Below are 24,222 nucleotides of genomic sequence, written 5' to 3' on the forward strand. Positions count from 1 at the left end.
CTGTCTCCTGGGGTAATCCTGCAAACTAGAGTGAGTCTCATGTCAGTGGTAGGGGAGCTACTGGAGATGGGGATGGGCCTCACTGCATTTGGAGAGTGGAGCCTGGTTACAGACAGTGCGGTAGTGCTCGAGTGTTCCATGAAAGTGATGATTAAGGTACAGCAGTGGATGTTGTCTACATGGATTTTAGGAAGGTTTTTGACAAGCTCCCTCATGGGAGGCTCATCCAGAGGATTAAAGTGCATGGGATCCACAGTGATTTAGCTGTTTGGATTCAGCTGTCTCGCCCACAGAAGACAGACGATAGTGATCAATGTGACTTATTCTAACTGGAGCGCGCGACTAGTGATGAATTGCAGGGACCTCTGCCATTGTAAATATAAATATATGAACTGGATGGGTTAGTAAGCTTGCAGTTATACAAATATTAATCTTATTGAAGATAGTGTAAAAGACTGCCGAAGGGCATACGTAAGTCAGTTGCAGAGAAATGGCACGTGGAGGTTAATCCACCCAAATATGAGGCATTGCACCTTGGACGGTCTAATGTTAAGGCACCTTGACTGTGTTGATGTACGGATGGATCTTGTGGTCGAAGTGAAAGTGGCTACACACGTTGGTGGTAAAGCAGGCATATGGCAAGCTTGCTTTTACAAGTTGAGGAACCGAATTAAAGAATGGGAAGTTGTGTTGGAAGTTTCATAAAACTCTAGTTAGGCCACATTGGGCAAACTGCATTTTGGTGACTCTGCTCGGATTGGAAGACATAGGAGAGGATGGACGAACTTGGGTTGTTTTTCTTTCTGGAGCAGTGGAGTCTGAGGTTTATATAATTATGAGAGGCATCGAATGTATTGACAGCTGGTATCTTTTCCCCATAGTCTAAATGTTTAATAGTAGAGGGTTTCGCCTAAGATGAGAGGCAAGTCAGGAGTGTGCTGCTATGGCTGGTGGTGGAGACAGATTTCTGAGATAGACACATGAATGTTCAGTTAAACTGAGCGATACTGACATTGTGCAGAGAGCAGGGATTAGTCTGGCACAACACTCTGGATCACAGTTCCTGTCCTGTGTTGTACTGCATTTTCAGAACAGCAACCAGCTGTCTTAACCACCTTTGTAACGGTTATAAGAGGCAAGACTTACAGAAAGCTTGGAGTCACTAACAGCTTCACTCCCCCTGGCTGATTTGGGAATACATCTTCCAGAAAGTAATATACATGACCGACCACAATCCCTGGGAAAAGGGAAAAGACTGGTTTATTCAGGCTCCTGATTACTGACCTCCTCCGGACAGAATTATCTGCATGTGTAGAAATGGATGATGAGCATTTTATACAACAAAAAGCATGTTTTGTGATTATAAATGACTAGTATCAATTTCAGAACTGATTTTCTACTATTTAGGAGTAATCACACAGCTGAAAAATATTTAATGCATCAGGGAACTTTAACCAAATCATTTGTTGTTCCCATAAACTTATAAAATTTCATCAAATTATATTCAGCGTTACCAGGACTGGCTATTTACAATTCATTTCATAAAATTTAAAATAAACAAAAATGTTTCTCAGCTAGAATGCCACGGTCAGATGAATTTTGGGCTTTTTCCTTTTCGGAAAAAATGTGCATCTTTTGAAAAAATCTACCTGACCAAATAACAATGTCACCATGTAAAACAAATTAAAATTTATTAGTTTTAAAAGTTACCTTAAGTTTTTTTGCCAAAGTGGAGCAGAATTCCTTGGGGCTGAATTAAAAGTGCGCTAGTTTAAAATACCAATAATTAACAGGATAGGTTATAATCTCTTTCCTCTGGAAATACTGCTAAGAGCAGCAAATGAATAGTGTGAACATTTGTAAACAATGTACAAAATTACAGCCACAGAGCCCAGTCCAGTTGATCAACTACTGACGCGCTTCAGACACATTGGTGGGGGTGGGGGAAGGGAGGTGGGCAGAGACTGAACCTCTGTCAGTAGGTGATGAGATACAAACTACATACGACATTGGCCTCGTGTTGTCACCAGACTACATAAAGCATTGTGGCCCTGGGGTGTCCCTGGATCTTATCGATCTGATATTCCCCTTTTTAATGTTAAATTATTCGCCTGTTTACAGCACGCTATCAGCCCCGTAACGGTTACCTGAAACTTACCCAACAAGTCAACGATGACAGAGTTTCCCAGAAGCAGTGAGAATCCCATCAACACCCAGGGCAAGAAGGGTGCGCGGAAGTTCAAGAGCCCAAAAAAATTCATTCGTACAAACGGGTTCCTCCTGCTCCAAATGTAAACCAGCATGATGGTGAAAGCTTGTCCCAGGAAAAACAAACTGGCAAAAATTCCAAACAGCTGAACACTACAGAGTCAAGGATCAGCAGTCTGAAGCAGGTACACACACAGGCCCTCTGTTCAGTATCTAAGCCATTCTCCCTGTTAATCAGCCCAGCAAACTGAGGTTTCAGATGTTGGGGTGGCACAGTAGCATAGTGATTAGCACAACACTTTAGAGTACCAGTGACCCAGGTTCAATTCCCACTGCCGTCTGAAAGGAGTTTGTACGTTGTCCTCGTGACCACGTGGGCTCCAGTTTCCTCTCACAGTCCAGAGGTGTACGGGTTATTGTAAACTGTCCCATGATATGGGTGGTGTGGCTGTAAGGGCCGACGCCTTGCTGTAGCTCAACAAATAAATAAAACATTTCTAACCTCTCCCCCGATCCTGGCCACTGCTGCTCAGCAGTGTTGCTCTTCTCGGTCCATCCATGAGTTCCGTACAGCTAGTGTGAGGGCAACAATCGAAGGAGCAGTTTCAACTGTTTGGCTACTTCTTTCTCTGTGTACTCCACGCCAGTGCTGTCTGAGGGAAGTAATGGTGGAAAGGATTCCCCTGCTGCTAGCCCTAGGGATGAGATGGTGATGGAGGTGTGGACAAGGTGCCTACTGGACAAGGATATACTCAAAGCCTCCTTGGGAAAAACTGAATCACCCTCACAGTCTCCTGGTACTGAAGGTGAGAAAGAACATTTGGGATGGTGCCAGGAATCTGGAGTTCGTGCAGTACGGAGTAACTGGAATGCTGGGTTGACCGTGCACTTCCTCAAACACTCACCTACCTACTCCTCTGCCTGATCCATGGTTTCCATTTTGGCCCCATCAGAACACAAACAGCAAGTCATCCTCAGTCCTGAGAGACAGTCCAAGATCAACAAGACCAATAACACTTGATGAAAGGATACCGTCATTAAAAATCCTCCAAAAATAAACATAAGTAGAAAATCGGCCGTTCTTCCCCTGAACGATCCTTCTTCCAGCATTCGACAATACCTGTATCTGGGGTACTGGTAAAGGAAGATAGCATACAATTGTGCCGTCTGATCCAGCCCAACCAAGACCCTCCCAGTTACACCCAGACACTCCTGTCAGATGCGGAGGTGGGCTGTATGAAACTATTCAGGCCCCATCTCTTTGTTTCATTCATTTTAACCTTTGCTCTGTTATTTTCTATTCTCCATACCAACCCACTAAACACTGTCATTTGTTTATCCAAGCAAGCACTCAGTGGTACGCTTGACCATGCCCAGGTCAAGATAAGGAACCTTGTCTGATCTTCCTCTGAGCCAAGGTTACTGTTTGCCCAACATGCAATGATCAGGGGATCAAATAGCTGACTTCAGCTTTCACTAAGTGAACTCGAGCTTGAAACAAAGGTTCCATTAATTGCCTCTTTGGTAATTGTGGACTACCTCTACACCAAGAACTACACCAAGTTCTACCTTCTTAACACTTTCAACTAGTGGATTTCATAATGGACGTAGACTAGATGACAAAGCCATGAGGAATTCAGGGCTGATAGAGAGCGATCCTTGTGTAAACACTAGTGAAAAAGGGAATTTCTTTAAACAAAGTTGTTTTTTATTAAACCATAGGCAACCAGAGTGGGATCAGTTCAAAACTAAATTATTATATAATAGACTACAAGTATCAAGCGATACATTGTAGAATGGTATTGTATATAAATACGGGTACCTGTTTTTTCCCTATAGACATCACCTAGAACACCAGTGGAACTGCACATCATATCACAAGCATACATTTTCAAAGCTCAGATGCTCTATCCTTCAGAAAGAGCATATCCAGCAAAGCAGCTTGGATAAGTCCAGTAGGAAGATCCCCTGGCTATCAAACCTGTGGGGATAAATGTTCCTGTTAATTATGTTTTACCGGAGAACTTTTACGCAAACCTATCCATTCAGGAAATTGGACTGATTGCTGATTTGTTTGGGGCTCTACTTACTTTGTGCCGACATCAGAGGCAACTGCAAGGATTGGGAACACAGAACAGGAACAGCTCTGGAGCCCACCTGTCTGTGCCAACCTTGGTGCCAAATTTAACTAATTCTGTTTACCTACACATGAATGATATCAGCATCTCCTGCCTATTCATGCGTCTAACGGCTTCCCCATCTGCTTCCTTCACCGTGAGTTTCACAGCCATGTAAATCTCTTTTAAAGGTTCCTCCTCACGTCAAATACACGTCCTGTAGAATTAATTTTTCTACCCCTTGAAAATAAACTGACTGCCTACCTTATGCATGCCTCTGTTTTATATGCTTCCATCAAGTTGTCCTTTAACCTTTGACGTCTGGAGAAAATCTTTCCTTAAAGAAATACAGTCGGCCCTCCTTATCCGCGAATTCCACATGCACCAACCGCGAATCACAAAAACCCAGAAGTGCTCTTCCAGCACTTCTTGTTCGAGCAAGTACAGACTTTTTTCTCATCATTATTCCCTAAACAATACAGTATAACGACTATTTACATAGCATTTACATTGTATTAGGTATTATAAGTAATCTAGAGATGATCTGAAGTATACGGGAGGATGTGTGTAGGTTACGTGGATCGGGATCGAAAAAAATCGGAAGTTCTCTTACCAAGTAAGTCGGAACAGGTACATCCGGTATTATTTAGCGTCAGTTAGTCAAACGTCTGTCTTAGTATACAGTATGTATTTTACCTTTCTATGCATATAAAACACTTAAGAACTTGTGTTTCAGCGATGGGCTCAAGAAGTTCCCGAGCGTGATCCAGTGACAGTTCGCTCCCGGGGGCGCTCTCCATCTGTGCTTGGTTGATGTGGAGAATCAAAACCCCAAAACCCAATAATTAAACCACTGCGTTGCTTAGTAATAATTGTAGCTTTCATCAGGGCAGGGCCTTTCTCACTTTATCCTTTAAAATTGTTCCGATCGTTGACCGATGTAGCCTAACGCTTTTCCAATGACCGACAGCGTTTCACCTCTTTCCGATTGCTTTATTATTTCCACTTTATTTTCAATCATGATTGTGATTATTTTCGTGAACAGAAACACTGCAGATTCAGAACTCCGCCACCGGGTCCTAATGTCCACCACACTGAGACAGGTTAAATAAAGTCTGCCGTTCCGCTGGGTTCTAAGATCCACCGCATTGAGACTTTGAATAAGGGACTTGAGCATCTGCGAATTTTGGTATCCGCAAGGGGTCCCGGAACCAATCCCTTGCAGATAAGAAGGGCTGACTGTACTCTTTAATTCAGGTAGCATCCTGGTAAACCTCTTCTGCATTCTCTTCAAAATCTCCAGTTACTTCCTTTAAGGAAAACCAAAACGACACACAATACCTCCAATGAGGCTTAACCGAAGTTTCATACGATACAACTTCCTAACTGTATACACGGTACCTCGATCGATGAAGGCCAGCGTAGTGTATCACACACAAAATACTGGAGGAACTCAGCAGGTTAGGCGTCATCTTGGAAATGAATAAACAGTCAACGTTTTAGGCCGAGACCTTCATCAAGACTGGACAGGAAGTCACTAGAATAAAAAGGTGGAGTTGGGAAGGAGGACAAGCTGGAAGCTGATAAGTGAAGCCAGAATTCTTTACCATCCTGTCAATTTTCAGGGACCTATGGACCTGTACTCCAAGATCTCTCTACATCAGTGCTCCTAAAGGTCTTGCTATTTACCACACACTTTCCATAAGACACAGGAGCAGAATGAGACCATTCAGCCCATCGAGTCTGCTCCGCCATCCCATCATGGCTGGTCCGGGATCCCACTCAACCCCACACTCCTGCCTTCTCGCCATATCCTTCAATGCCTTCACTGATCAGGAAACTATCAATTTCTGCCTTATATATACCCACGGACTTGGCCTCCACTGCAGTCTGTGGCAGAGCTGTCCACAGTCACTACTCTCTGGCTAAAAGGTCGCTCCTCAATTTTGAGGCTGTCCCCTCTAGTTCTGGATACCTCCAGCACTGGAAACATTCTCGCCACATCCACCCTATCTAGTCCCTTCAACGTTCAGGAGGTTTCAATGAGATGCCCCCTTCTAAATTCCAGTGAGTACAGGCTCAAAGCTGCCAAATATTTCTCATACGTCAACCCCTTAACTCCTAGAATCATCCTCATGAACCTCTTCTGGACTCTCTCCAATGACAATCCTTTCTGAGATATGGGGCTCAAAACTGTTGACAATACTGTGGCCTGACTGTGTCGAGGTTTCTCGCAGGTCAGCAACACTTGTTCACAAGATAGCCACGGACGTTTGGACGTTCCAGACGCCCAAGCAGCAGTAGGAAATTAAAGTGCAGAAGGGAGAAGTGGGGCAGCCATTGTTGGGAGTGGGCTCGTGGTGAGGGGAGAAGTGTCAGGCTTTGGCTTGGAACAGGCATTAGCTCTGGGCAAGTTTCTGTTAAGGTTCCCTTTTTTCAGTCTCTTGCTGTAATTAGTGTAGTAAATGGCCATTGTGAGTTCTTCATGCCCGATGTTGGAGACCTGGAAGACTCAGAGTCTCCCGGGGAACGACATCTGCGTGAAGTGCATCCGGCTGCAGCTCCTTGACGACCGTGTGAGGGATCTGGAGCAGCAGCTGGATGACCTTCGGCTCGTACGGGAGAGTGAGGAGATAATCCGGCTGCAGCTCCTTGAAGACCGTGTGAGGGATCTGGAGCAGCAGCTGGATGACCTTCGGCTTGTACGGGAGAGTGAGGAGATCATCCGGCTGCAGCTCCTTGAAGACCGTGTGAGGGATCTGGAGCAGCAGCTGGATGACCTTCGGCTTGTACGGGAGAGTGAGGAGATAATCCGGCTGCAGCTCCTTGAAGACAATGTGAGGGATCTGGAGCAGCAGCTGGATGACCTTCGGCTTGTACGGGAGAGTGAGGAGATCATCCGGCTGCAGCTCCTTGAAGACAGTGTGAGGGATCTGGAGCAGCAGCTGGATGACCTTCGGCTTGTACGGGAGAGTGAGGAGATAATCCGGCTGCAGCTCCTTGAAGACCGTGTGAGAGATCTGGAGCAGCAGCTGGATGACCTTCGGCTTGTACGGGAGAGTGAGGAGATAATCCGGCTGCAGCTCCTTGAAGACCGTGTGAGGGATCTGGAGCAGCAGCTGGATGACCTTCGGCTCGTACGGGAGAGTGAGGAGATAATCCGGCTGCAGCTCCTTGAAGACAGTGTGAGGGATCTGGAGCAGCAGCTGGATGACCTTCGGCTCGTACGGGAGAATGAGAAGATAACAGAAACATAGAAAACTACAGCACATTACAGGCCCTTCGGCCCACAATGTTGTGCTGTCCATGTAACCTACTTTAGAAACTATGTGTTGCATTCAACTGCTGCTGCTAAGTTAACAAATTTCACTGCACATGCTGGTGATAATAAACCTGATTCTGATTTTGAAGTATGTTAAAAAAGAGAGATGAGAGTGGATATAGGACTACTAGAAAATGAGGCCAGAGGAATAATGGGGACACAAGGAAATGGCAGATGAACTAAATCAGTAGCACACACAAAATGCTGGAAGAACTCAGCAGACCAGACAACATCTATGGAAAAAAAGTACAGTCGATGTTTTGGAATGTTGCTTGGATTTCCAGCATCTGCAGATTTCCTCATTTGTGAACTCAATGGGCATTTTGCATTAGTCTTCACTCTGGAAGGCATGAGCAGTGGCCAGATGTTATAGTGTGTGAAGTGAGTGCAGTTGCCGTTACAAGGGAGAAGGTGCACAGAAACCCAAGGGTACACAAGTCACCCGGACCAGATGAACTGTGCCCGAGAGTTCTGAAAGGGGTAGTGGTAGAGTTTGTGGAGGAATTTGTAATCATCTTTCAAAAATCATTGGACTCTGGCATGGTGTCAGGGGACTGGAAAATTGCAAATGTCACTCCACTCTTCAGAAAGGAGGGAGGCAGCAGAAAGGAAATTATAGACCAGTTAGCCTGGCCTCAGTGGTTGGGAAGATGTTGCAGTCAAGTGTTAAGAATGAGGTGATGGAGTACTTAGTGTCATTGGACAAGATAGTACAAAGTCAGCGTGGTTTCCTTAAGGGAAAATCTTACCTGACGTAACTGTTGGAATTCTTTAAGGAGATTACAAGTAAGATATATAAAGGGGGTGCAGTCGATGTTTTATATTTGGACGTTCAGAAGGCCTTTGACAAGGTGCCACACATGAGGCTGCTTACCAAATTAAGAGCCCATGGTATCACAGGACAGTTACTGGCATGGTTAGAGCATTGGCTGTTCATAGGAGGCAGTGAGTGGGAATAAAAGGATTCTTGTCTGGTTGGCTGCCAGTGATTAGTGGTGTTCTGCAGGGGTCGGTGTTGGGACCACTTCTTTTTATGCTGTAGTTCAATAATTTAGATGATGGAATAGATGGCTTTGTTCCCAAGATTGCAGATGATGCAAAGATTGGTGGAGGGGCAGGTAGTGTGAGGACTTGGACAGATTAGGAGAATGGACAAGAAAGTGGCAAATGAAATACAATGTTGGAAAATGCATTGTCATTTTGGTAGTAGAGATAATTGTGCTGGGTATCCACTTGATTGATGCCTTTCATCATCTTATGCACCTCTTTCAGGTCACCTCTCATCCTCCATCACTCCAAGGAGAAAAGGCCAAGTTCACTCAACCTATTCTCATAAGGCACGCTCTCCAATCCAGTAAATATCCTTGTAAATCTCCTCTGCACTCTCTCCATAGTATCCACATCCTTCCTGTAGTGAGGTGACCAGAACTGAGCACAGTACTCCAAGTGAGGTCTAACTAAGCTCTTGTATAGCTGCAACATTACCTCACGGTTCTTCAACTCAATCCCATAGTTGATGAAGGCCAACACACCATACAGCTTCTTAACCACTCTGTCAACCTGCACAGCAGCTTTGAGTGTGCTAAGGACATAGACACCAAGATCCCTCTGATCCTCCACACTGCCAAGAGTCTTACCATTAATATTAAATTCTGTCTTCAAATCTGACCTACTGAAATGAACCACTTAACACTTAACTGGGTTGAACTCCATCTGCCTCTTCTCAGTCCAGTTCTACATGCTATCAATGTCCTGCTGTAACCTCTGACAGCCCTCCACACTATCCACAACACTCCCAACTTCTGTGTCATCAGCAAACTTATTAACCAACCCTTCTACTTCCTGATCCAGGTCATTTATAAAAATCACGAAGAGGAGGGATCCCAGAGCAGATCCCTGGTCACCGGCCTCCACGCAGAATACAAACCATCTACAACCACCCTTTGTCTTCTGTGAGCAAGCCAATTCTGGATCCACAAAGCAAGGTCTCCTTGGATCCCATGCCTCCTTACTCTCTGAATGAGCCTCGCATGAGGAACCTTATCAAGTGCCTTACTGAAATCCATAGAAACTATAATCCACTGAATCTCATGCCTCCCGATTTTCTGAATAAGCATACCATTCAGGAGCCTTGTCTAATGCCTTCCTATAATCTAGATACATCACATCCTCTGCTTTGCCTTCATCAGTTTATTCTGCCACCTTCAGTCAGGATCACGAGGCAAGACCTGCCCCTCACCTCCCTAATACCCTAATTAGACTATGCTTCTCCAAGTGCTTATGTGTGTAAGAATCTTCTTCATTAGTTTGCCCACCATGGACATAAGACTCGTTAGACTATGATTCTCAGAATTACTTCTATTACCTTTTTTGAAGAATAGAACATTCCCCATCCTCCAATCCTTTACTCTTGTGACCAAGGAGGATGCAATGATCATTGTCAGTACCCCAGCAATCTCTTTTCTCACTTCCTGTAGTAACCTGGGATTTATATCCTTTTGGCCCAGGAACATATCCGTTCTAATGTTTTCAGACTCTGCAAGACACTCAAATTGAATTTATTTCTTAGATCCTTCGCGTGCATGAGGAAGACAAATCTTTACATCTCTGTCTAAATGCGCAGTCATAGTAATTTACAATAAATAGAACCATCAATGTAGCATAGAAATACACTCAAATCAGTGTGAGTTCATCAGTCTGATGGCCTGGTGGAAGAAACTGTCCTGGAGACTGCTGGTCCTGGCTTTTATGGTTGCGGTATCATTTCCCAGATGGTAGCAGCTGGAATAGATTGTGGTTGGGGTGACTCGGAACCCCAATGATCCTTTGGGCCCTTTTGTCACACGTGTCTTTGTAAATGTCCTGAATCATGGGAAGTTCACAACTACAGATGCACTGGGCTGTCCGCACCACTCTCTGCAGAGTCCTGCGATTAAGGGAGGTACAGTTCCCATACCAGGCAGTGATCCAGCCAGTCAGGATGTTCTCAATTGTGCCCCTGTAGAAAGTTCTTGGGATTTAATGGCCCATACCAAAATTCTCAACCGTCTGAGGTGAAAGACGCGCTGTTATGCCTCTTTCTTAACCTCACAAGTTCCCGACACCTGGGTTAACTCAGTAACCATTACATGTTCTTCCTTTTGAACACTACACTGAAGAGTACTATCTTTACCATTACTGTACTACAGGCAGTCCCCGAGTTATGAACGTCCAACTTACGAACAACTCATACTTAAGAATGGAGGGAGGAGAATGCCGTCCGCCATTTTAAGTCGTTGCCATTAACACTATGTTGAGTGTGTAACTTTGTATTTGACTTAAATATTTCTTAGCAAGATTCACCCTAACCCCCCTCTTTCCAGTCAGCACCGCCCCCATTTGTCCCATTTAACCTGTCTCAGTGCGGGTGGACTTTAGGACCCGGGGGAGCAGAGGACCCACGGCTGCTGCTGAATCTGGAGTTTTCTGTTCCCTTGACGGAAAACAATCGCGATTGAAAATGAAATGGAAATAATAAAGCGATCGGAAAGAGGTGAAACGCCAGTCATTGGAAAAGTGTTAGGCTACAGTCGGTCAACGATCGGAACAATTTTGAAGGATAATGGATAAAGTGAGAATAATGGAGCATGTGAAAGGCTCTGCCCCAATGAAAGCTACAATTATTACTAAGCAACGCAGTGGTTTCATTATTGAAATACATATGTTTCTTAAGTGTTTTATACGCATAGAAAGGTAAAATATATACTGTATACTAAGACAAACGTTTGACTAACTGACACTAAATAATACCAGATGTACCTGTTCTGACTTACCTACAAATCTGACTTAAAGACGGACGCAGGAACGGAACTCGTTCGTAACCCGGGGACTACCTGTACACTGTTCGGATGTTCACCAAATTTGGCTCATTGCATCTTATGAACAATACGGTGCAGTACAATACAGCTCTGTGATAGCCCTAAAACCCTCAGTTCATGTTTGGCTTTGCAAAAGTATTGTTCTAAAAATCACCAATTCAGTCAGTTTGGGACTTTTTTAAAGTTCAGTTCATTTGACGTTCCTATCCATCACTGACAAAAGGATACAGAAAGATCATATTGAACAGAAAGCTAAATCCCAGGGGGCCAAAAAAAAGAAAATTGGTCAGCAGTCTCCAAACCTGCAACAAAACGAGATAAATTAATTAAAAACACAAGTAAAATATGTAGATCAATCTCAGAACACTGCAGTTATGGGAGGTTAGAAACACCGAAAACCTACAGCACAATACAGGCCCTTCGGCCCACAATGCTGTGCCGAACACGTACTCACTTTAGAAATTACCTGGGGTTAAATGCCATCAAACGCTCTTCATATGACAACCGTTTCAATCCTGGAATCATTTTCGTGAACCTCCTTTGGACCCTCTCCAATCCCTTCTTAGATAAGGGGTCCAAACTGCTCACAGTCTTCCAAGTGAGCTCTCACCAGTGCTTTATAAAACCTCAACGTTACATCCTTGCTTTTGTATTCTAGTCCTCTCAAAATGAATGTGAACATTGCATTTGCTTTCCTCACCACCAATTCAACCTACAAATTAATCTTTAGGGAATTCTGCACAAGTCTCCCAAATCCCTTTGCTCCTCAGATTTTTGAGTTTTCTCTCCATTTAGAAAATAGTCTACCCTTTTATTTCTTCTACCATACAATACCCGACATTGTATTCCATCTGCCACTTCTTTGCCCATTCTCTTAATCTAAGTCCTTCTGCAGCCTAATTCCTCAAAACCTTCTGCCCTCCACCTATCTTCGTATCGTCCAGAAACTTTGCAGCAAAGTCATCAATTCTGTCATCCAAATCATTAACATGCAATGTAAAAAGAATTACACAATGTCCACTGATTCCCCTTTGTCTATCCGGCTTGTTATTTAGACCACAAGACCTGGGAGCACAATTATGCCATTCAGCCCATCAAGTTTGCTCCTCCATTTCGTCATGAATGATCCCAGATCCTACTAAACCCCATACACCTGCCTTCTTGCCATATCACCTGATGCCCTGACCAATCAGGAAACTATCAACTTCCGCCTTAAACATACCCACAGACTTGGCCACTGCGGTCTGTGGCAGAGACTTACACAAATTTACCACTCTCTGGCTAAAAAAATTCCTCCTTACCTCTGTTCTAAAAGGCTGGCCCCTCAATTTTGAGGCTGTGCCCTTTAGTTCTGGGACCCCCACCATAGGAAACATTCTTTCCACATCCACCCTATCTAGTCCTTTCAACATTCAGTCGGTTTCAATGAGATCACCCCGCAATCTTCTAAATTCCAGTGAGTACAGGCCCAAAGCTGCCAAATGCTCCTCATATGTTAACCCCTTCATTCCAGGAATCATCCTTTACTTTCCTCGTGAACCTCCTCTGGACTCTCTCCATGACAGCACAGCCTTTCTGAGATATGGGGCCCAAAACTGTTGACAACACTCCCAAGTGCAGCCTGACCACATTTATAAAGGCTCAGCATTATCTCCTTGCTTTTATATTCTATTCCCCTTGAAATGAATGCCAACATTGCATCTGTCTTCTTTACCACAGACTCAACCTGTAAATTATCCTTCTTGCATGAGGACTCCCAAGTCCCTCTGCATTTCTGATGTTTGAACTTTCTCCCCATATAGATAATAATCTGCACTATTGTTCCTTTTACCAAAATGCATTCATACATTTCCCAACACTGGATTCCATCCTCCACTCTTCTTGCAAATTCCTCCAATTTGTCAAAGTCCTGCTGCAATCGTATTGCTTCCTCATCACTACCTACCCCTCCACCTATCTCTGTATCATACACGAACTTTGCCGTTAAGTAATCAATTCCATTATCCAAAATCCAAACTACTGTCAAACAATATGAAAGGTAGCAGTTCCAGAAGAACGCCACTGGTCACTGGCAGACAACCAGAAAAGCCCCCTTTATTCCCACAGCCATTCCTCTAACCAAGCTGGTATCTTTCCTGTTAACACCATAGGATTTTATATTGTTAAGCAGCTTCTTGTGTGACAAATGCCTTTTGAAAATCCAAGTAAATGACATCCACTGCCTCTCCTTTGTCCACCCTGCTTGTTACTTCCTTGAAGAAGTAACTATTTATAAATATGTAGTGCCTATAAGAAGTATTCACATCCTCATGGAAGCTTTCATATCTTACTGTTTTACAACATTGAATCAGAATGCATTCAATTGTTTTTTTTTACACTGATCAACAGAAAAGACTCTTTCCTGTCAAAGTGAAAACAAATTTCTACACATTGGTCTAAATTTATTACAGTTATTCAACACAAAATAACTGATTGCATAAATATTCACCCCCTTCAAGTTAGTGTTTAGTAGATGCACCTTTGACAGTAATTACAGCCTTGAGTCTGTGTGGATAGGTCTCTGTCAGCTTTGCACATCTGGACACTGCAATTTTCCCCCATTCTTCTCTACAAAACTGCTCAAGCTCTGTCAGATTGCATGGGGACTGTGAGTGAACAGCCCCTTTCAAGTCCAACCACAAATTCTCAATTGGATTGAGGTCTGGACTCTGACTTGTCCACTCCTGACATTAACTTTGTTGTTTTTAAGTCATTCCTTTATACTTGGGGTCACAGTCTTGTTGGAAAACAAATCTTCTCCTAAGTCGCTGTTCTCTTGCAGACTGCATCAGGTTTTCCTCCAGGATTTCCCTGTATTTTGCTGCACTCATTGTACCCTCTGCCTTCACGAGCCTTCCAGGGCCTGTTGCAGTGAAGCAACCCCACAGCGTGATGCAGCCACCACCATGCTTCACGGTAGATCTGGTGTGTTTTTGATAACGTGTGATGTTTGTCCAATGCCAAACAGAGTGTTTAGTCTGATGGCCAAAGAGCTCAATTTTGGTTTCATCAGACCATAGAACCTTCTTCCAGCTGACTTCAGAGTTTCCCACATCTTCTGACAAACTCTAACCGAGATTTCATGTGAGATTCCCCCCCCCCCCCCCCCCCCATAGTGGCTTTCTCTTTGCCACTCTCCCATAAGGCTGCACCCAGGCAATGGTTGTTGTATGCGCAGTCTCTCCCATCTCAGCCACTGAAGCTTGTAACTCCTCCAGAGTTGTCGTGGGTCTCTTGTGGCCTCCCTCACTAGTCCCCTTCCTGTACAGTCACTCAGTTTTTGAAGATGGCCTGCTCGAGGCAGATTTACAACTGTGCCATAATTCTTTTGATTTCTTGACAATTGACTTAATTGTACTCCAAGGGATATTCAATGACTTGGAAATTTTCTTGTATCCATCTCCTGACTTGTGCTTTCAATAACCTTTTCGCAGAGTTGCTTGGAGTGTTCTTTTGTCTCCATGGTGTAGTTTTTGCCAGGATACTGACTCACCAGCAGTTGGACCTTCCAGATACAGCTGTACTGTTACTACTATCAAATGAAACTCTTTGACTGCACACAAGTTTCCAAAACCAGATCTCCTTTTAACTAAATATGTGACTTCTAAAACCATTTGGCTGCACCAGTGATGATTTAGTGTCTCATATTAAAGGGGGAATGAATACCTATGCAATCAATTTTGTCTTTTATATTTGTAATTAATTTAGATCACTTTGTAGAGATCTGTTTGCACTTCGACACAAAAGTCTTTTATTGTAGATTAGTGTCCTCTGGACACTACAATTGTTCCCCACTCTTCTTTATAAAACTGCTCAAGCTCTGCCATATTGCACAGGGATCGTGACTGAACAACCCTTCTCAAGTCCAGCCACAAATTCTCAATTGGATTGAGGACTGGACTCTGACTTGGCAACTCCTGACATTAACTTTGTCGTTTTTAAGCTTTGGCTTTACACTTGGGGTCATTGTCTTGCTGGAAAACAAATCTTCTCCCAACGCACAGTCTCGTCCACCTCAGCCACTGACGCTTGTCGCTCCTCCAGAGTCATCATAGGTCTCTTGGTAGCCTCCCTCACTAGCTCCCTTTTTGAGAACAGCCTGCTCCAGACAGATTTACAGCTTTGCCATATTCTTTCCGTTTTTTGAAGATTGACAACTGTCTCCAAGGGAGAGACGGTGATTTGGAAATGTTCTTGTATCCATCTCCTGACTTGTGCTTTTCGGAGTTTTTGTGGAGTTGCTTGGAGTGTTCTTTTGTCTCCATGGTGTAGTTTTTGCCGGGATACTGACTCACCAGCAGCTGGAGCTTCCAGATACAGGTGTATTTTTACTCCAATCAATTGAAACGCTTTGACTGCACGCAGTGATCTCCATTTTACTAATTATGTGACTTCTAAAACCAGTTGGCTGCACCAGTGATGATTTGGTGAGTCATAATAAAGGGGGTGAACACTTATGCAACCAATTATTTCGTGTTTGATATTTGTAATTAATTTGGAGCACTTGGTAGTGATCTGTTTTCACTTTGACACAAAAGAGGCTTTTACTGTTGATCAATGTCAAAAATTAAATCCACTGTTTAATGTTGTAAAACAATAAAACATGAAAACTTCCGGGGGGGGGGGGGGGTGTGGAATAATTTTTTTATAGGCATTGTATAAACTTCTTACTGTAATTCATAGTTGCTTTAGTATTACATATTGCAGTATACTGCTGCTGCATAACAATGACAAACTTTAAGACCTCCCAGGGGAATGTCGCAGAGTCTGGGTTACTGGCATTGAGCATAGGTCCACTTTAAAGGGAGAAGAGGGGAGCGGTAGTGACTGGGGACTCAGTAGTCCGGAGAACAGACAGGTGATTCTGTGGCTGTGAACGGGACACCCGAATGGCACTGGTCTCCCTGGTGCCAGGGTCAGGGACGTCTTGAATCGTGTCCACAGCAGTTTGGAGAGTGAGGGGAGCAGCCAGATGTCTCGGTATATCTTGGCACCAATGACACAGGAAGGAAAAAGAAAGAATTTAGAGAGCTAGGTAGAAAGCTGAGACGCAGGACCTCTGGGCAGGTAATTTCTGGATGGTTGTCTGTGCCACACACCAGTGAGGGTAGAAACAAGATGATTAAGCAGATTAATGTGTGCAGATTCATTCTGTAATGAACCAGATGATTAGGGAGCTTATGGTAAAAGAACCCTTAGGAACCACCTTGAAATTTGACAGTAAAGTCTGACAAAGCAGAGGAGTAAAGGTAATTACAGTGATGTGAAAGTAAACCGGATGGAGACAACAGAGCAGCAATGGTGTGAGTTTCTGGGAAAAATGAGGAAGGTGCGGGATAGATGTATTCCAAAGCAAAGATATACTCAAATAGCAAAATAGTACAACTGACAAGGGAAGTCAAAGCTACTGTAAAAGCAAAAGAGAGGGCATACAGGGAAAGATAGAGGATTGGGGAACTTAAAAACCTGCCAAAAGCAACTAAGAGGATCATTAGGAGGGAAAAGATGAAATACGAAAGCAGGCTACCAGACAATATCAAGGTGGATAGAAAAAGCTATTTCAAGTATATAAAAAATAAAAGAGAGAGGAGAGTGGATATAGGACAACTAGAAAATGAGGCTGCAGAAATAATAATGGGGGACAAGGGGATGGCAAATGAACTAAATTAGCATTCTGCATCACTCTGGAAGACGCTATCAGTGTGCCAGAGGTTGAAGGGTGTGAGGGAAGAGAAGTGAGTGCAGTTACAAGGGAGAAGATGCTCAAAAAGGTGAAAGACCGAAGGGTACACAAGTCACCGGGACCAGATGAACTGCACCCTAGAGTTCTGTAAGGGGTAGCGGTAGAGATTGTGGAGGCATTAGTAATGATCTTTCAAAAATCATTGGACTCTGGCATGGTGTCAGAGGACTTGAAAATTGCAAATGTCACTCCACTCTTCAGAAAGGAGAAAGGCAGCAGAAAGGAAACTATAAACCAGTTAGCCTGGCCTCAGTGGTTGGGAAGATGTTGCAAACCACTGTTAAGGATGAGGTGATGGAGTACTTGGTAACAAGAAAGGACAACATCAGCACGGTTTATTGAGTGAAAATCCTGCCTGACGAACCTGTTGGGATTCTTTGAGGAGATTACAAGTAGGATAGGTAAAGAGGATGCCGTGGATGCTGTAATTTTGGACTTTCAGAAGGCCTTTGACAAGGTGCCACACGAGGATGCTTACCGAGTTAAGAGCCCGTGGTATTACAGGAAAATTACTGGCATGGTTAGAGCATTGGCTGATTGATAGGAGGCAGTGAGTGGGAATAAAAAGATCTTTTTCCGGTTGCTGTGACTAGTGGTGTTCTGCAGGGGTCGGTGTTGGGACCGCTTCTTTTTATGCTGTATATCAATGATTTAGGTGATGGAGTAGATGGCTTTGTTCCAAGTTTGCAGATGATATGAAGATTGGTGCAGGAGTAGGTAGTGTTGAGGAAATGGGTAGGTTGCAGAAGGACTTAGACAGATTAGGAGAATGGGCAAGAAAGTGGCAAATGAAATACAATGTTGGAAAATGCACGGTCATGCTCTTTGCTAGTAGAAATAAATGTGCGGACTATTTTCTAAATGGGGAGAAAATCCAAAACTCTGAGATGCAAAGGGACTTGGGAGTCCTTGTGTAGAACAACCTAAATGTTAACTTGCAGGTAGAGTCGGTGGTGAGGGAGGGAAATGCAGTGTTAGCATTCATTTCAAGATGCGTACAAGAGCCGGGATGTGATGCTGAGGCACTGGTGAGGCCTCACCTTGAGTATTGTGAACAGTTTTGGCCTCCTCATCTGAGAAAAGATGTGCTGGCATTGGAGAGGGTGCAGAGGAGGTTCACAAGGATGATTCCAGGAATGAAAGGGCCATCATTCGAGGAACGTTCGATAGCTGTGGGTCTGTACTCGCTGGAATTTAGAAGGATGAGGTGGGATCCCTTTGGAACATTTCGAATATTGAAGGCTGAGATAGGGTAGATGTGGAAAGGATATTTCCCCTGGTGGGGAAGCCTTTGACAAGAGGTCACAGCCTCAGGACAGAGGGGCATCCATTTAAAACAGAGATGCAGAGAAATTCCTCTAGTCAGAAGGTGGTGAATTTGCAGCATTTGTTGTCCAGGTCGTTGGCTGTACTTAAGGCAGAGCTAGATAGGTTCTTGATTGGATACGCATCAAAGGTTATGGGGAGAAAGCTGGGGAGTGGGGCTGAGGAGGGAAAAAAGATATCAGCCATGATTGAATAGCAGAGCAGACACGATGACCAAATGGCCTAAATGGCTCCTGTGCTTTATGGTCTTATGTGCCAGTGGTATTAAACTTGATTCTGATGCTGAGATGAAGTAAAAAGTGCGTTCAGTCCAAGTCAAGGAAATGATAATGGAGAAGCACAAATCTGGGGAAAGATACAAGAACATCTCAAAGACACTGAATATTCCTGAGTCAGTGCTGTCCATGAACAAAAAGTGGAGAAAATACGAAGCCACTTCTGAGGTCAGGCCACCCCTCTAACCCCAGCTGCCGAAGAAGCACGACACGTCTAAGAGCTGTCAGCGGTCACTCTAAGTCAGCTGGAGATGAAGTTCATGGCTCCATAATATCTGAGGCCCTGTGTGAAGACAGTACTTATATGGAAGAGTGGCAAAGGTGGCGGCCTGGCGGGGAGAGAGAATTCACATCCTTGCCCGCAGAGACTGTGGAGGAATAACGATCTTTCAAGCATCACTCGATTATGGTATGTTCTTGGAGGAATGGAAAATTGCAAAAGTCACTCCACTCTTCATGAGGGGAGAGAGGCAGAAGAAAGGAATTTATAGGCCAGTTACCCTGACCTCGATGTGGAGAGAGGTTTCGGGGAAGTTGGAAACACATAGTAAAATAGTCCAAAGTCAGCACTGTTTCTTAAGGGAAACCTCGCCGACAAATCAGATGGAATTATTTTTATTTTTTTATTTTTATTTTTAGGTACTCCTGGTGCATAAGAAATGTAAGAAAACACTTACGAAAGAAATCAGGAAGGCTAAAGGAAGGCATGAGGTTGCTCTAGCAGACAAGGTGAAAGAGAATCCAAAGGGTTTCTACAGAAATGTTAGGAGCAAAAGGTTTGCAAGGGGGAAAATTGGTTCCTGGAAGATCAGAATGGTTATCCACGTGTGGAGCTTAGAGATGGAGGAGATCGTAAAACAACCATGAGAAAATATGCAAATGCTGGAAATCCAAAGCAACACGCACAAAATGCTAGAGGAACTCAGCAGGCCAGACAGCATCTATGGAAAAAGAGTACAGTCGACATTTCAGGCTGAGATCCTTCAGCAGGAGATCTTAAATATTTTTTTCCCATCTTTATTTAAGATGGACTCAGAGTCTACAGAAGTGAGTCAAAGTGGTATCAACTTCATGGACCCTATACAGATTACAGAGGAGGAGGTGTTGAGGCAAGTTTGGGTGGATAAATCCCCAGGGCTTGACAAGGTCTTCCCTTGGATCCTGCAAGAGGCAAGTTCAGAAATTGATGGGGTCCCAGCAGATATATTTAACTCATCCTTAGCAACGGGTGAGGTACTGGCAATGTTGTTACACTGTTTAAGAAAGGCTCTGAAAGTAAACCAGGAAATAACAGGCCAGTGATCCTGACATTATTAGTAGGAAAGTTATTGGAAGGTATTCTAAGGGACTGGATATTTGAGTATTTGGATAGATGTGGGACAGTCAGCATGCTTCATGATGGGAAGTCATGTCAAACCAATCCTTTCGAGTTTTTCAAGGAAATTACCAGGAAAGTTGATGAAGGAAAGGCAGTAGATTCTGTCTGCATGGACTTTAGCAAAGGTCCCGCATGAGAGGCGGGTCAGGCAGGGTCAGTCATCGGCATTCAAGATGAGGTAGTAAATTAGATTAGACATTGGTTTTGTGGGAGAAGCCAGAGAGTGGAAGTAAACGGCTGCCTCTCTGACTGGAGGCCTGTGACCTGTGGAGTAAGGCAGCAATCCGTGCTGGGTCCATTGCTGGTTGTAATTTATATGAACAATCTAGATTATTTTCAATCGAAGCAAGCGGCTGAGAGTGGGAGACTGAAGCATCGCGGAGGGAAGGTCGTTTTTCTTTTTCGTTAACTGATCGGGGAAAAGAGGCTCTACTGCACAGATGCGTGACGTAGCACGCAAAGGTTTAAAAGAAAGACCACCATATACAGCAGCCATCGTCGTAGCGGCCACGTCAGAGTGGGACGGCTTTGGCTCAATCAGGCAGAGGTGAGGGTAGGTTCCGGTAAGTTTCTGTTTTCCTCTTTTTTTTGTTCAGATTAGAGAATATGCCAGGCAGGATGTTGGAATGCTCCTCTTGCAGGATGTGGGAAGTCAGGGAGACCTCTAGTGTCCCTGACAACGATACCTGCAAGAAGTACATCCAGCTGCAGCTCCTAACAGACCGCGTTAGGGAACTGGAGCAGGAGCTGGATGACCTCCAGATCATTCGGGAGAATGAGGAGTTTATAGATAGTAGTTTCCGGGAGTTAGTTACACCTAAGGAACAGGGCACAGGTAATTGGGTTACCGTCAGGCGAGGGAAGGGGAAAGGGCAGGCAGAGTAGGGTTCCCCTGTGGCCATTCCCCTCCAAAACAGGTACACCGATTTGGATACTGTTGGGGGAGATAGCTTACCTGGGACAAGCTGCGGCAGCCGGATTTCTGGCACTAAGTCTGGTTCTGCAGTGCAGAAGGGAGGGAGGAAGAAGAGGAGAGCGGTAGTGATCGAGGACTCCATAGTCAGGGGTACAGACAGGAGATTCTGTGGTCGTGATAGAGACTCCCGGATGGTTTGTTGCCTCCCGGGTGCCAGGGTCAGGGATGTCTCTGATCACGTGCACAGCATTCTGAGGTGGGAGGGTGATCAGCCAGATGTCGTGGTACACATCGGTACCAATGCCATAGGTAGAAAGAGTCAGGAGGTCCTGAAGAGTGAGTACAGAGAGCTTGGTAGGAAGATGAAAAACAGGACCTCGAGGGTAGTAATCTCCGGATTGCTGCCTGTGCCACGTGCCAGTGAGGGTAAGAGTAGGATGCTCTGGCAGATGAACACAAGGCTGAGAAACTGGTGTAGGGGGCAGGGTTTCAGATTTCTAGATCATTGGGATCTCTTCTGGGGCAGGTGGGACCTGTACAAGAGAGACGGGTTACACCTGAACTACAAGGGGATCAATATACTGACAGGGAGGTTTGCTACTGTTATTGCGGAGGGTTTAAACTAGATTTGCAGGGGGATGGGATCCAGAGTGCCAGAGTAGATCGTGGAACGGGGGTAAAAATAAATGATGTTAGTAGTTCATGCAAAGTCACAAATAGTAAGGTTGTGTGTGGTGGTATTAATGTTCTGAGGTGTGTATATTTCAATGCGAGGAGTATTGCGGGAAAGGCAGACAAGCTGAGGGTCTGGATTGACACATGGAATTACGACATCATAGCCATTACTGACACTTGGCTACAGGAGGGGCAGGACTGGCATCTTAATGTTCCAGGGTTCCGATGTTTCAGACGTGATAGAGGCAGAGAGATGAAGGGTGGGGGGTGGCTTTGCTAGTCAGGGAAAATATTACAGCAGTGCTTCGACAGGACAGATTACAGGGCTTGTCTACTGAGGCCATATGGGTGGAGCTGAGGAACAGGAATGACCACATTAATGGGGTTGTATTATAGACCACCCAATAGTCAGCGAGAATTGGAGGAGCAAATCTGCAGAGAGATAACAGTCAACTGCAGGAGACAGAAAGTTGTGATCGTAGGGGATTTTAATTTTCCACATATTGATTGGGACTCCCATACTGTTAAAGACCTAGATGGGTTAGAGTTTGTAAAATGTGTCCAGGAAAGTTTTCTAAATCAATATATAGAGGTATCAACTAGAGAGGATGCAATATTAGATCTCCTATTGAGAAACGAGTTAGGACAGGTGACGGAAGTGTGTGTAGGGGAACACTTTGGTTCCCGTGATCATAACGTCATTAGTTTCAACTTGATCATGGATAAAGATAGATCTGGTCCTCGGGTTGAAGTTCTAAACTGGAAAAAGGCCAAATTTGAAGAAATGAGAAAGGATCTAAAAAGCATAGATTGGGACAGGTTGTTCTCTGGCAAGGATGTGATTGGTAATTGGGAAGCCTTCAAAGGAGAAATTTTGAGAGTGCAGAGTTTGTATGTTCCTGTCAGGGTTATAGGCAAAACGGATAAGAATAAAGAACCTTGTTTCTTGAGGGATATTGGAACTCTGATAAAGAAGAAGAGAGAGATGTATAACATGTATAGGCAACAGGGAGGAAATAAGATGCTTGAGGAGTATAAAAAGAGTAAGAAAATACTTAAGAAAGAAATCAGGAGGGCTAAAAGAAGACATGAGGTTGCTTTGGCAGTCAGGGTGAAGGATAATCCTAAGAGCTTCTTACAGGTATGTAAAGAGCAAAAGGATAGTAAGGGATAAAATTGTCCTCTTGAAGATCAGAGTGGTTGGCTATGTATGGAACCAAAAGAAATGGGAGAGATATTAAATGGGTTTTTTGCATCTGTATTTACTAAAGAAACTGGAATGGAGTCTATGGAAACAAGGCAAACAAGTGGGGAGGTTATGGAACCTATACAGATTGAAGAGGAGGAGGTGCTTGCTGTCTTGAGGCAAATCAGATTAGATAAATCCCCAGGACCTGACAGGGTATTCCCTCAGACCTTGAAGGAGACTAGTGTTGAAATTGCAGGGGCCCTGGCAGATATATTTAAAATGTCGATATCCACGGGCCAGGTGCCGGAGGATTGGAGGATAGCTCATGTAGTTCCATTGTTTAAAAACAGGCTCAAAAAGTAAGCCGGGAAATTATAGGCCGGTAAGTTTGACATCAGTAGTAGGTAAATTATTGGAAGGAATACTAAGAGATAGGATCTACAAGTCTATGGATAGACAGGGACTTACTAGAAAAAGTTAGCATGGCTTTGTGTGTGGTAGGTCATGTTTAACCAATCTATTAGAGTTTTTCGAGGAGGTTACCAGGAAAGTGGATGAAGGGAAGGCAGTTGATGTTGTCTACATGGACTTCAGTAAGGCCTTCGACAAGGTCCCACATGGGAGGTTAGTTAGGAAGATTCAGTCGCTAGGTATACATGGAGAGGTAGTAAATTGGATTAGACATTGGCTCAATGGCAGAAGCCAGAGAGTGGTAGTGGAGGATTGCTTCTCTGAGTGGAGGCCTGTGACTAGTGGTGTGCCACAGGGATCAGTGCTGGGTCCATTGTTATTTGTCATCTATATCAATGATCTGGATGATAATGTGGCAAATTGGATCAGCAAATTTGCTGATGATACAAAGATTGGAGGTGTAGTGGACAGTGAGGAAGGTTTTCAAAGCTTGCAGAGGGATTTGGACCAGTTGGAGGAATGGGCTGAAAAATGGCTGGTGGTTAGTGGTGTTCCTCAGTGGTCAGTATTGAGACCATTACTTTTCACATTGTTTGTCAATGATTCAGATAATGGAATTGACGGCTTGGTGGCAAAGTCCGGAGATGATGCGAAGAAAGGTGGAGGGGTAGGTAGTGCTGAGAAAGCAATGCGATTGCAGCAGGACTTAGACAAATTGGAAGAATGGGCAAAAAAGTGTCAGATGGAATACAGTGTTGGGAAATGT

At 44.2% G+C, this 24,222-nt stretch overlaps 1 protein-coding gene across 3 annotated transcripts in view; it reads right to left on the bottom strand.

Moving 5' to 3' along the window:
* LOC140732899 (derlin-2-like) overlaps window positions 1–24,222 on the bottom strand; it is an 80,835-nt gene that overhangs the window by 8,484 nt on the left and 48,129 nt on the right. For all 3 annotated transcript variants that reach the window (XM_073055569.1, XM_073055568.1, XM_073055570.1), the window contains 4 exons: window positions 11,733–11,806; window positions 3,241–3,334; window positions 2,159–2,354; window positions 1,147–1,237 (listed from right to left, as the gene is read on the bottom strand). In XM_073055569.1, the coding sequence (XP_072911670.1) occupies window positions 1,147–1,237; window positions 2,159–2,354; window positions 3,241–3,334; window positions 11,733–11,806 (455 nt within the window). The remainder of the gene's footprint in view (window positions 1–1,146; window positions 1,238–2,158; window positions 2,355–3,240; window positions 3,335–11,732; window positions 11,807–24,222) is intronic.

The sequence above is a fragment of the Hemitrygon akajei genome, chromosome 9, assembly GCF_048418815.1.
Source record: "Hemitrygon akajei chromosome 9, sHemAka1.3, whole genome shotgun sequence".
NCBI lineage: Eukaryota > Metazoa > Chordata > Chondrichthyes > Myliobatiformes > Dasyatidae > Hemitrygon > Hemitrygon akajei.